The sequence below is a fragment of the Odontomachus brunneus genome, unplaced genomic scaffold (assembly GCF_010583005.1).
Source record: "Odontomachus brunneus isolate Ranch 3 - 2012 unplaced genomic scaffold, Obru_v1 Obru_scaffold_145, whole genome shotgun sequence".
Taxonomy (NCBI): Eukaryota; Metazoa; Arthropoda; class Insecta; order Hymenoptera; family Formicidae; genus Odontomachus; species Odontomachus brunneus.
In genome coordinates, this window is record NW_022639595.1 from 273,127 (window position 1) to 286,688 (window position 13,562).

The 13,562-nt window shown below is 32.2% G+C and overlaps 3 protein-coding genes across 7 annotated transcripts in view; 1 reads left to right on the forward strand and 2 right to left on the reverse strand.

Annotated features, from left to right (window-relative positions):
* Positions 1–368, forward strand: part of LOC116850436 (U3 small nucleolar ribonucleoprotein protein IMP3) — a 3,633-nt gene extending 3,265 nt beyond the window's left edge. The window contains exons 3-4 of the mRNA XM_032828730.1: positions 73–145; positions 224–368. Of these exons, the coding sequence (XP_032684621.1) occupies positions 73–145; positions 224–247 (97 nt within the window). The 3' untranslated portion in view covers positions 248–368. The remainder of the gene's footprint in view (positions 1–72; positions 146–223) is intronic.
* On the reverse strand, positions 340–1,789 carry LOC116850433. Of its 2 annotated transcripts, none has more exons than XM_032828723.1 (2): positions 664–1,789; positions 340–574 (listed from the first exon to the last, which is right to left on the reverse strand). In XM_032828723.1, the coding sequence occupies exons 1-2, from the start codon at positions 1,767–1,769 to the stop codon at positions 376–378; spliced, it is 1,305 nt and encodes a 434-aa protein (XP_032684614.1). In that variant the 5' UTR covers positions 1,770–1,789; the 3' UTR covers positions 340–375. The 2 variants fall into 2 exon arrangements, with proteins under 2 accessions (XP_032684614.1, XP_032684612.1); XM_032828721.1 differs by having other exon boundaries at positions 340–589.
* Positions 1,779–13,562, reverse strand: part of LOC116850432 (phosphoglucomutase) — a 138,228-nt gene continuing 126,444 nt past the window's right edge. For 2 of the 4 annotated variants that reach the window (XM_032828718.1, XM_032828719.1), the window contains 7 exons: positions 9,785–10,050; positions 8,416–8,848; positions 7,956–8,158; positions 7,496–7,697; positions 7,229–7,421; positions 6,907–7,090; positions 1,779–6,838 (listed from right to left, as the gene is read on the reverse strand). In XM_032828718.1, the coding sequence (XP_032684609.1) occupies positions 6,614–6,838; positions 6,907–7,090; positions 7,229–7,421; positions 7,496–7,697; positions 7,956–8,158; positions 8,416–8,848; positions 9,785–10,033 (1,689 nt within the window). In that variant the 5' untranslated portion in view covers positions 10,034–10,050 and the 3' untranslated portion in view covers positions 1,779–6,613. Of the gene's footprint in view, positions 6,839–6,906; positions 7,091–7,228; positions 7,422–7,495; positions 7,698–7,955; positions 8,159–8,415; positions 8,849–9,784; positions 10,051–10,120; positions 10,263–13,562 lie in introns of those variants that run through there. The other 2 variants (XM_032828717.1, XM_032828720.1) reach the window with 2 other exon arrangements.

The window sequence follows — 13,562 nt, forward strand, 5'->3', positions numbered from 1 at the left end:
TATATATATATATATATATATATATATATATATATATAAATTGTGGAATAAAATGATATTAATATTTTATAGAAACTTAGAAGATTTTGTGACATGGGTAGATACATCTGCTATTAGAAAACATGTACTGGAATATAACAATGAAGTAAGAATTCTTTTTATTATCCTTAGATTTTTCTTATAATTAAATTACATTTTGATCTTATATATTTTTTTGTTACAGAGAGATGATTTTGATATGGTATAAATCTGTGATATAAATACTGAACTTATCTTGAACTATCTATTTAAGAAAAATTATAATTAAAGAAACAATTTGTAACATATTAAGAGTAAAATTTCTAATGAAAAATTTTTCTATTATTATACGATCTATTACTTATTTACTGCTTCCTTTATCCGTAATGGGTTATAACTATACATAGATAAATTTTGAGGAATTTTATGATCACAAGATTTAACTGCATTGTTCTTAAAAAACCCTTGTTTTTTGGCACTATCTTTATATGTACTTACAATGTCCATATTCTCCTTTTCTAACAAAAATTTTTTATGTATATTTCGGATGTATGTACTAAAAAATGCAATTCTGTTAAAGATTTTACTAATTATAGACTAATAAATTCCTACTTTACTATAGGTAAACTGATTTTATCTACTGACCTCAGTTTCGCCACTTGAATAGCCAATTTATACACACTTCTTCGACCATTTCTGAGATCAGTTTCCATTACTTCAGAATCAACGAATGTTTTGGAAGCAATCGCGACCTGACTTTTACTTTTTCGTAATATTATATTGCGTATCTCTTTCCATCTGTCCAAACTCTGCATGTTAACTGCAGATTTGGCTTGTTGAAAAGATCTTATTTCTTGCATGTTAAAATCACAAGATTTAAAGGAGTTGAGTAATTTTAAATTTTCAAACAGCTTTCGGCATGTGTTTTGAAAATCAATGACGACTTCTCTATGATTTTTCAAATTTATAAAACCATACAGTTGCTTGAGTGTAATATCATTTAATTTTTGCGTCTTATATGTTGTAAATGTTACATTCGTAAACATATTTTCTTCGTCAGCCTTTATCTGATCTTCTGTATCGTTAAAAGACTCGTTAGAATGTTTCAACGAGAATTGCGAAGACTTCATCTGCAAATTATTGAGTAACGCATCCTTATTCCACTTCGGATCTTCTAATAAGTAAACCAGAGACTCATCCCGATTGTATGACAATTGCATCGTTTTGTTTTCATTATTTGCGACTCGACTTGGCACTTGATTCTGCAAAGCGTCTTGTAGATCATTTGATGTACTGGAGAAAGATTTATCAAGGTACGATGGCACGCCGATACTCAAAAAGGATTGCATATCGGATTTGCAGGACGAGCAGAAACTTGGCCAGGTTTCCTCTAACAAATTGTTTCCATTATCCTTGTTCTTATCCCATTTCGAGTCTTCTAATAAGTAAGCCGAAGACTCGTCCCGATTGTGTATTTCCAATTCGTATGTCGATTGTATCGTTATGTTTTCATTGTTTGTAACTCGACTTGGCACATGACTCTGCAAAGCGTCTTGTAAATCATTTGATATACTGGAGAGAGATTTATCAAGGTACGATGGCATACCGATACTCAAAAAGGATTGCATATCGGATTTGCAAGACGAGCAGAAACTCGACCACCTTTTTTCTAATGGATTGTTTCCAGTTTGCAACATTGTGGCGATATTTACAGGAAATACGAACGCGTACAGATAAGGAGAATGAAGCATAACGCAGACTTGTTTGTGTACTGAAGTTTATTCGAAGTTGAATTAGTCGTCGCCACACACACATACTTTCAGATTGTACGAATCGCTTGAACATAGGCTCTGAACATAGTTGGATGACTGCATTCATATGATTGTATAATTTACAAAATCGCATGTCCGCGTTTTGTGTCTAGTATAAATTCAGCCATTTGACTCCGAAAACTTAACTCATAACATGAAGATAAAGAATCAAACGAAGATGGAGAAGTATTTGTACAGTGCTCGATGTATATATAGTCAGATGATTAAAAGTTGCGATACTGTTTCTTTAAGTTTTACAACGTGCGTATCCTGTACTCAATAAAAGAATTTGTTTCTTACAATTCTCAGAATTTCCTATTGGATGCAAAATGAGTTGGAAAATTTTAATTTGAGAAAAATTACTAAGAGAATATTATAAATAAGTTTTCCATTAATATTATTAATAATATTAATAGAAATTATATTAATATTATTAATAGAAAACTTATCGAGTTGCAATTTTTAATCGTCTGGCTGTAGCAAATGAATACACATAACACTGTAATATATTTCTTTACGACTTGCTGACACTAAAGGCATCTCAACAAAAATCTACGAAATCAAAGCACTTGAAGTAAATTTGTCATAGAACGCTGCCAAACGGTACATATAATCCCTTGTTTACAACTTTGCTTTAATTTTTAAGCCGTAATAAATTGACCAACCACAGTATATTATTTTAAAAATAATCAACTGTGATTGGTCAATTTCTTACGGCTTAAGAATTAAAGCAAGGTTGTGGACAAGGGTAACTTAGACCAAAATTAAGAAATTGATTTCGATTTAGAAATTACGCAGACGCAGTGTAAAATAGATTTCTTAGGCCACGTGCATTCTGATCAGCCACCCATTCGCATACTTATAATGATACAATTAGTATTTATTATGATTATGATACAAATGTTACATGGTTAATATCTTTATAGTAAGTCGGCAGTCAATGCTGGTCTCTGTAACATCGCTGCCACGTTGAATAATCTTCGTTATGTCCTAAAGAGTATATTCTGAAAGAGAAAGAGAAAAAATATTCTCGTTTCTTTCTATATTTCTCTAGGGCATAATCGACAGATCGAACGGGAGCGTATGTCGGCTCAGGTCCCTAAGTATCTCCTTCTTCTCCTTCTCCTTCTCCTCCTCCACCATCAACTATTTACATAATTGCCTTGCGGAATCTTCGTAACACGCTGCGTTTATTTTATTCAAGAAAAAAAGAGATAAAAAAAGAATTTTGTTACTCCAACCGGATCTTCTGTCGCAGCGTATCGCCATATCGCAATCTTTCACCGATTTCTTTAAATGAAATATGAATGTGATCACGCGTTTTTTGTACAGGTAATCTGTAATAAACACGTTTGTGTGACACTTCAGATATACAAACCTCGGTAGGGAAATATTGTACAAAAGGAAAAGAAAAAAGCAAAGACGAAATGAAAATAATGAAGGAAATAAGTTACATAATACATCTGCGTCGTCGTTATTAATTATAGCCAAGACATCTAATAATTTTGCAGTATAATAACGTGCTCCTCATATCTATCGAACGTTTCGTATTACTATTTATTGTTCATTTCTTCTTACGTGGATATATTGTAATATATAGAATTTTACGTCAACTCTTTGGAGTTACTCGCGATCTCCTCGGAAGAAATTCATACATCTCTGATCTCCCCACTGCTTTTTTATACAAATCTCATTAACATATTCTACTCTATCGCGATTAATCTTAGCGAAATACTCAGTAAATTATACCATTTGTACGATTCTAAAACAAACGTATCATTTAATAAGATACAAATATAGATTTCCGTTACGGTTGTATAATTTCACAAAATTACTATTATGAATTATACAAAACGTTGAGTATCGCGCTAAATATGAATTTGCAACCTACATCGCTATATTTGGAGTTGCCCAAATTCGAAGAAATTGAGACAAATACAGATTCTCTTGACTATCCCTCAGTTTTTGGAGAATTCACCAAATTAAGCATCCATATTTCTTTCAATATCTGAGTAGAACTAAGCTATAATCATTAATGTGGTACCACAGATGTAGCTAGAAGAATTTCAGAAAACTATAGACACTTAAATGCGATAGTGTACAGCAAAAAGAAAAATTGTGAAATATTATGAAACTGATCGATACGCACGAGAAGAATATTAATATAAATTATTACAATGTTCCAGAAAGATACGAAAAATTGCTTTGATAAAAAATAAAACTTCCTACAGTATACGCTACTATCTACGAAAATTTCAATCTTTTAATTTTAACATACTCTCCGTATTACACTTGTGTCGCAATAGTTGATATAATTTTTTATATAGATGATTTTATATATGCTACTGTACAATATCGAGTGTAAAAAAGATTTTACATCTTCCCCATTCCAATTTCATTGAATATTAATTTATCAATATAAAGAAATCTATATAACATTAAGGCTCTGCTATCTCTGGGGCGGCCATATTAGTTTGATGACATAAAAAATGAGAAATGACATACCGAAATTCCCTTGCATTTTATTGCTTTAATTTTTACTTTTCCCTAAAGAACCAAATATTTTCCTAGTCCTGAAACCTGTAAAAAGTACAGCAAACTTAGATATCTGGCTGATATATCACGTAGTATCGTAAAATAATTCCTGAAATAATGCTATATTTTTCGGCTGTCACGGTGGTTTGACAGCTGAGATACCAGCCTGTATGAACACATTTAATTTCTCGATTTTCATAATATATCACCAGTATCACTGAGTTTGCTGTACATTTTACGGCTGTGAGGATCACGATAATATACACACTTCACGGAGAAACTGAAAAATAATGCGATAAAATGCAAGTAATTTTCCGAGGTATCAAGCAAGGCCTAACCGTGAGCCTGGCCGAGTGTCAGCCAATCAGCTACGCTGACACGGTTATTTCGTATTCTCGACACTGCTAAACGCCACCGTCAACTCTGACTTTCTACGCGAAGATAGTAAAGCCTTAAATTCAAATATAACTTTTACAAAATATTCGACAAATATTCGGAAAAACTCTGCATCATATTGTATAAGTTCGAAATAGTATTACCACATATACATTTATGGAATTGCAGACTTTTAAAATTGAGATGACTAAATTTATTAATAAAATAATTATTTACCTTACGCACGCTCGCACGTAAAGCATAATATATGAAAGCCCCTTATTATTACTCATTATACTATATTCAATATACTCATAGGGCCAATCATTCCATCTTCGCATAAAGTAGTAATCTACTTAAGAGATATCTTATATCTCTTATATCTGTTTAAATCATATAACACAATTGCTACAATATCAATAGAGTGATAAAAACAATTAAGCAATGTTGGAAAGACAGACCCTTAAAGACAGTATTGAATTTACATTTTTGTTAATCCTCCAATATTATGCTATCAAGAATAGAAATCCAGTCTCTAAACCTTCTTTTGCATACTTCGGTTGATATAGTCATATAATTGGTAGTAAAATAATTCTGCATTATTAAGCCAATCATATTTCGAACTTAATACTAGATTAACGTTTTTTCTTAAAAAGCATCCAAATTAAAATATGAAATAATGTTTTCACTATGAAATTATGGATGAAATTAAATGGTAACTATAGAACGAATATTAGATGAATCATGGATAGACATAATGCTTTGGAAGATTGACAATGTACAAACCCTGTCCATTCAATATCGTCACTTTTACAAATTATATTTTTACATACCGCAGAATGCACGTGATTATTCGTGATATATATAAAATGTAGAAAAAAGAGAGAGAGAGAGAGAGAGAAATATTAAAGATATTATAAATTATATAATATAAATATATGTAAATGTTAAAAGATTTTTATCATCTTTAGCGTCAGCTTTCGATAAAAAATAAATTATATATATTATCCACAATGTGATGAATAAGTATATTTCATACTAAACATTTTTTGAAGAAAACGTATTCTCTGTAAATCAAATCATAGTCTACATTTTTTATGTTGTGGCAACAAGTAGATGAATTATTGCATATTTATGATGTCTTCTTGCAACTTAATATGGAAAGGTTGTAAAACATCAAAGTATCCCAAAAGAGATTTTACAGTACATGTAGAATACCTACATGTATATCAGACATATCCATATTATAATGCACAATAAAGATAATTTAAGCTGCTCATTAACTTATGTAAATATATGAGCTATATATGTATAACTTATTAATATATATTTCTACGCAAATTATTGTCTCTAATTAGAGAGACCATAAGATAAAGTCAGCTCTTAGTGATTCAAGAACACCACCAATGTTCTTTCGGAACTTAAAGTAAAAGTAGGATTGAAATAAGTTTAAGTTACACTTCCTTATGGTCAATACGAATCGAAAGATAACGATTACAGCAATAACATTTAGCAAATATCTAGTATACAAATCTTAAAATGCTTCTTTTTCAGTTACTTTTCATATGCGTCTCGAATAGTTTTTGTTCAATATGCATAATGTTGTGCATATATATGTATGTATGTATATTATATGGATGGAATCGTAAACTGGTAACATTTTATAAAAATGGAAAATTCGTTCATTGACGTCAATAACGATTACTATGCTATTGCTTTGCGAATTCGACGATAATGAAACTAGAAAGAATCTCTAAAATCCAAATAAATTTGTATTGACAAGATTCTAGTTTTACAAATTTCTCTGAATAAATAACTTTCGAATAGAATAAAATTAAAATAATTCCTCAACAATAAAGCAAAAAGATAAGATTTTACGTAATCACAGTCGGTGAATCACGACCAGTGTGCTGACGAAGTTCACTTAATTCTAAGGCAATATTAATAAGAGGTTTTAAGACCAGTTGTGCGTCTCTCTCGAAAGTAGATGGATCATCCTCGTAACTATCAATATACATACGTATAGTAGCACCAGAACTTCCCGTTCCGGATAGACGGAATATTATACGAGAACCATCCTCAAACAATATCCGTAAACCCTACCATACAAAATAATATAGTTGGAACATATATGATTAAACTAAAAACATAAAATGACAAAATATACCTGTTTCGTAGCTTTGCTACCATCAACAGGATCCGCGTAGAAATAATTGTCCGCTTGCTTAACAATGTATTCTTTATTTTCGTACTGTAGCTTTCTACCGATAAATTCTGGTTTTTGAATGAGAGCTTCGATGCTCTGCATCATTTTATCCGCGCTCACAGAGTCGCAATTTTCATAATCATACCTAAAACCATACATAAAATCTCTTTAGATATTCAGATAAGTAAAAAGAATTAGTACGTTATTTCTCAAATTTTTTTAGCTCAAAGCGAAGTTAATATTATATAATTATATAATTGTGCGGAATTGTCAAGATATATACCTAGTAAAGAAGTTTCTTCCATAAAGTTTCCAATGGTCCAATAAAATAGTTTCCACAGACTTTCCAAGTCCTGCAATCACATTAAGCCATGCTAAACACGCCCATATACCATCCTTCTCGCGAATGTGATCAGAACCAGTACCAAAACTTTCTTCTCCACATAGCGACAAATTTCCAGCATCCATTAAGTTCCCTAAAATTCATATCAAGAAAATAAGCTAGAAATCTTTAATAAACTTATAGCAATCAGATAAGATTCTTACGTACCGAAGTACTTCCATCCGGTAGGAACTTCAAAGAACTTAACGTTATTCTTAGCAGCGACTCGATCGACAGCCGCAGCCGTTGGCATAGACCTAGCGAATCCTTTAATACCAGTCTTTCGGAAATATGGGATTAAATTCAAATTAGCCGCTAACACTGCTAAAGAATCAGAGGGAGTAACGAAGAAGGACTTTTTGCCCAAGATCTGTAAAAGTATAAGAACTATATTAAAAAATATCAAAATAATATTTTATATAAACTAATTTCTAGAGTTATCAAATTCGATGCAATTCTTGTTCAAAATAACTCCTTGATATTCTGAGATGTTGCGCAAAATTTTCATTTTGACAATTAGCATAGTTGTGGCGCAAGAAATGCCAACTATCACAATAAAAATTTAGCGAAATTATACCAGACTTGGCTACTAAATTTCTTGTAATATTTTGCAACCAATATTATTTACCATATTTCTATCTCCGTCTCCATCGAATGCTGCGCCAAATTCAAATGGCCCTTTCTTTATAGCATTTACTAAATCTTTGGCATAAGTTAAATTTGGATCAGGATGTAAACCACCAAAGTCTTCTAAAGGCTTTATATTTACTAAGCTTGTATGGTCAACACCTAATTCATCGCTAAATATTCGTTTTACATACGGCCCTGTAACTGAAAGTTATTGAACAATTTATTTTTACTTATAATACTTTATTTGTAAAACTTATCTATAAAAGCAGAAATGAAATGTAAATTATGTAATATCTAATCTATATTTATTGAATTAATAAGTTTTAAATTTAATTTTAAATTAGTTTATTCTCTCTCCCTCTCTCTAATTTCTACTCATAATACACTGTATCTGTAAAACTTATCTGTAGAAGCAGAAGAAAAAAAAATATATATATATAAGTTGTGTAATATCTAACCTCCATTCATAGAATTGATGAGTATTTTAAATGCCGGCTTATCGCCTTGCAATAATTTTTTAATACTTGCAAAATCAAAGATCTCCTTCATAAGCTCCACATAATCGTTCACAGAATCGATTATATCGATGGTAAATGGTTTATCATCTACCTCGATTGATACAGTTTGTATTTTATCAATATCTACACTAACATCAGAAATGGTTCTATAACATTGGAGCATTTTAGTAATTTCATAGATTTTGTTTGTTACATTGTCTGGTGCAGGACCACCGTTGTCGCAATTGAATTTGATACCAAAGTCAGCATTAGGACCACCAGGATTATGCGACGCCGTCAAGACGATACCACCTTGTGCTTTATACTTTCGAATTATAGTTGATACAGCTGGTGTTGAGAGAATACCATGCTGACCCACTATTAATTTCCTTACCTAAAAAGTTTTATGATAATATAATTATAGGAGAATTATAATTAACTCAATGAAATTAATTTTATTAGTACTATTAAAATTAGTACCATTGAATAAATCATTTAATATAATTCTAGTCTTGAAAATTATACTCTCTATATGTGATATATAACACTAGCAGAATTTAGATACGTTACACGCTATATATAGACAAGTATGCTTCAGGATATCAAATTACAAGTTTGTTAAAATCATTTGATATTTGTCTTTTTTGATGTTCTTATGTATCTTAATTTTATGATCCTGATGTAAAATTATCAGTATCTTTATGTAGCTCATAGATTATTCGGACAAAAAAGTAATGGTTATAATTATAAATCATTAAAGCTTAGAATCAATTTCACTTATTTATATCAATTTGCAGATTAAAAAGCACTACTAATACCATAAGCAACAAACATCATAGTTTTAAAGCAAAATTACCAAACTTTAAATTCTAAATTAAAAAAAGATTAAGAATATTTATGTATTTAAGTCCCAATTAGAGGTCAGCAAATTATTTCGCGTCTATATAAACGATTATACAATACACAATTTTGTGTTAATAATATCCATATTCATATTGTTTTAGCTTATATAGAATAATGATATATGTAACATAACCTACTAATAGTCTTATAAATCTAAAGAAATTGGTAAAACAAATTATATTCTTTAGATTTTTTCTCAAATATTAACAATGTTTATAAATGTATAATCTTAGAGAATAAAATTATATAAAAAATAAATTAAAGAATTAAAAAACAAAAATGTTTTCATTATGTGTACTTTTTTAATAATTAATAAACTAAGTTTGATCCAAAATTGAAATTCGACCCATGATTGCGACAATTATTTTATAGACTATGTGATAATCCTGAAAATAATTTGATGTACGTTGTTGGACGATCGACTTACTCTATTCGCTGCGGCGATCTTGATGATTTTCGCCACCACTTTCTTCCCGTAAAACCGCCCGTCGCCACCGACAACGAGAGTACATCCGGGTAGTTGGTCGCCTAGAGCGTGTAGTATCGCTTGGATGAAGTTCTCCGTGTACTGTTCCTGTTGAAAGACTTTTACGGCTTTCCGCAAGCCCGAAGTACCTGGTTTTTGATCCTCATATACTCGAGTATTCACCGTGAAGCTCGTCACCGTAATAGACATGCTTCTACAAATACGCTCTGCAATCGAAAGAAATCCTGCGATAAAAAAGATATATAACTAGCAATATATCTAAGTAATAATCACGACCAGCGGACAAATAGGCTAAGATGAGATAATGCTCTCGCAACAGTCACCCGATAACTGTTGCCGGCGACCTGAACTTTGCCTGTCAATGACATGTAAGGACACGGGCACCGGAATATGACTACCGCCATCTTACAAGATCGCGCGCACGCTCCGCATCATTTACGCGCACATGTACTCAGCCCATTGAACTATAACCAGGGTTAGGTAAGGTAACTTTTTTTTAACTAAGTTAAAGTTAATGGTTTTAAAAATTTAACTTAGTTAAAATAAAGTTAACCCATAATGAAATTAATTGAATTAAAAGTATTGAGTTAAGTTAATAAAAAAAAATAATTAAAGAGTTAAAAGTTAAATTTGTTTCATTTCATGACTTCAAACAGGGTTTCAGTTTTACAAATAACGGAAAAAATAAATATACATCTTATTTGGAAACATATTTTATTTACAGATACTTATTAAATTTAAGTAATAAAGTTTTTTTGAAAGGACCCCGCACTAATCATATTCCAGGGTGCGTTCAGGTTACCTACCCGGATGCACTCTGTTACTAGAAACACTATAGTATATGTCACATATGTCACATATACTATAGCACTTCTTGTATTAGAGTGCACCCGGGTAAGGAATCTGAACGCAGCCCCAGATAGCCAAACCTGCGCGAGTAGATTTTGCGCAGAGTCTGTCAACAGTGGGTGCTTTCCAATTACTTAACACATCTTGGCACACTCATACACAAAACCAGTTTATTGGTTACATGTTATCTAAAATATCTTGTAAGATAATATGCAACCAATAAACTGGTTTTGTGTAACGGAGTATACGCAACTGGAAAGCACCCAGTGGGAGCGGACTTCCGTCGCGCGACAAGCATTACCGCGTCCTGTGTGCAAAAGCCATAAGTATGGACTGCCAGTTACCCCCACTTTTCCTATTCTTACAATGGGTGCGTTCAGCAAACTCAATAGTTGAGCAATTCGTCAATATAATTGGTCTAAAGTTAGAGATCTAACAGTAAGGACCAATAATCACTGACCGCTCACTGATCAGTGAGCGATCAATGATTATTGGTCCTTACTGTTAGATCCCTAACTTTAGACCAATTACATTAACTAATTACTCAACCGTTGTGTAACCGTTGTGTGGGAGCGTCCCGATTGATCACGGTACGATTGGACACAACCAACCGATGAAAATAATTATCTAGTGAATTACTAGGTCCAACCAATCATTACAATCTGTGTCCAATCGTATCGTGGTCAATCGGGTCCCACCCCCATTGTGTCTCTTGAAGTGTCCAGAGAGAAACCTGAGAACGGCCACGTCATACGATTTGGCCAACACCGATTTTCGCGCTGTTCGATGCGCCATCTGCATCCATTTTTTAGGTGGAACTACGTTCCCTACGCCCATTTTCAAACGCTGTCGATAAAGTGTCGATTTGTTGCGTGTCAATTCTATGCCCATTTTCTGGCGATTCGTGTCCATGTTAAACGCATAATTGCGTGATGAAAACATGGACTGTCCATGTTCTTAACCATGCAATTATGCGCTTAACACGGACACAAATCGCCAGAAAATGGGCATCGAATGGACACGCAACAAATTGATACTTTACCGGCAGCGTCTGAAAATGGGCGTAGGGAACGTAGTTTCACCTCAAAAATGGGTGCAGATGGCGCATCGAACAGCGTGAAAATCGGTATCGGTATCGGCAAAACGTATGGCGTGGTCGCTCTCAGGTTTCTCTCTGCTTAAACGCACCCAATGCTTCGCTATATATGCTTTCCAATTGCTTAACACATCTTGACACACACGTATACAAAACCAGTTTATTGGTCACATATTATCTAAAATATCTTGTAAGATAATATACAACCAATAAACTGGTTTTGTGTGACACAGTGGGTGCGTTTGCTTTGAACGCTTACGCGCTTTAAGTGCTTATAAATATCGCTCACGTCGTTCACTTTGGCATTATAAGCGCTTAGAAACTGCATATTGACGTCATGCGTGACGTCATAACTCGCGCTTACATTCGCTTCTTCTATCGAGGTAGGGCAGTAAAAGCGTGAGCACTTATAAACGCTTATTTTCCAAAGAGAACGATAAGTTAGATTGCGTCGATTTCATCGACGCAATCTAACCTCCAATATAAATCTTAAAGTGAAATAATGTTTCAAAATGACTTCCAACGAGAGTAACAAAACCAGAGTAACTCTGCAAGATGTTACAAATAATAAAATGTATATACTTGTTGTTACATCAGATGAGGCAAAACGTGTAGAAACAGGTAAGTTTAGGATACCTCTCATAAAAATTTATTATTTTTGTTATTAAATCATATTTATTTTGAGTAATAAAGCACTGTCCAACAATAATTAAAAAAAAATAAATAATATTTCAGCAACACTAGTAATACATTTGATGAAGGAAACGGACTTTCTCACAAATTTATTTTACCTAAATCTTCATATTTTGTTGTATAAAACATAAATATGAAAGTTAAAATCGTTGATCTTAAATAAAACAAAAGTTATAAAGTGAAAAGTTATTAAAATGTGACTTAAATACTTCATCATTGTATAATGGTACAACCACTTCCACATAGTTTTTTAACCGAGGTATTGTTTTTTTTATTAATCCAATCATTACGGATAAATACTTTTCTAATTCTTCTTTATATAAGTTATTTGTTTCGTTATCATCAAAAACATCTAATGAAACTAATATTTGAGCAAATACACAAACAATTTCCTTATCTTTATCCTCCATTTTTACGCTCACAATTGCTTACAACAGCCAAAGGAAACGGTTATGATCTTTTCGATGAGTGCGCTTAGAAATCAAAGTAACCGGGCAAAAATAGCGCTTATAAGAGTGAGCGCTTTAAGTATGTGAGTGTCCAAAACGAACGCACCCAGTGTACGCAACTGGAAAGCACCCTATGTAATCAACATCATGCATGCCTTCGAGGGATAAATGTCAAAAAATCGAAACAAGAAGTCAGATTTCGATGGTAAAACAGGAAGGAAGAGAGAGATGGAATATGACATACGCCGTGCTGTTTTATCACGTTTGATAAAGTGCAGAACCACTTGCAATATGAATAAAATGTATATATAAACTTATATGCAATATGAATAAATGTATATATAAACTTAATACACAATAGTGAAATAAAAACTACAATAAGTATATGAATAAATAAAAAAAAAATATATATATATATATATATATATATATATATACAGGGTGAATATTATATACCGGAACACCTGAATATCTCGAAAACAAAGCGTTGTATAAAAAAATGTTAAATACAAAAGTTGTAGGGTTTAAAAAGATCTATTTTATGATATTAGCAGTTTGACCTTGAGTTGCGTCATAAAGATCAGGTCAAGGTCACAATGATGTTTTTAAATGGATACCCCCATTTTTTATT

What these genes read in the sequence shown, in the direction of transcription:
- LOC116850433 (XM_032828721.1), bottom strand. Translation starts at nt 1,769, where the DNA reads ATGCTTCATTCTCCTTATCTGTACGCGTTCGTATTTCCTGTAAATATC. An exon ending in ATTCAAGTGGCGAAACTGAG is followed by an intron (nt 590 to 663) that starts GTCAGTAGATAA and finishes AATCTTTAACAG; the next exon opens with AATTGCATTTTTTAGTACAT.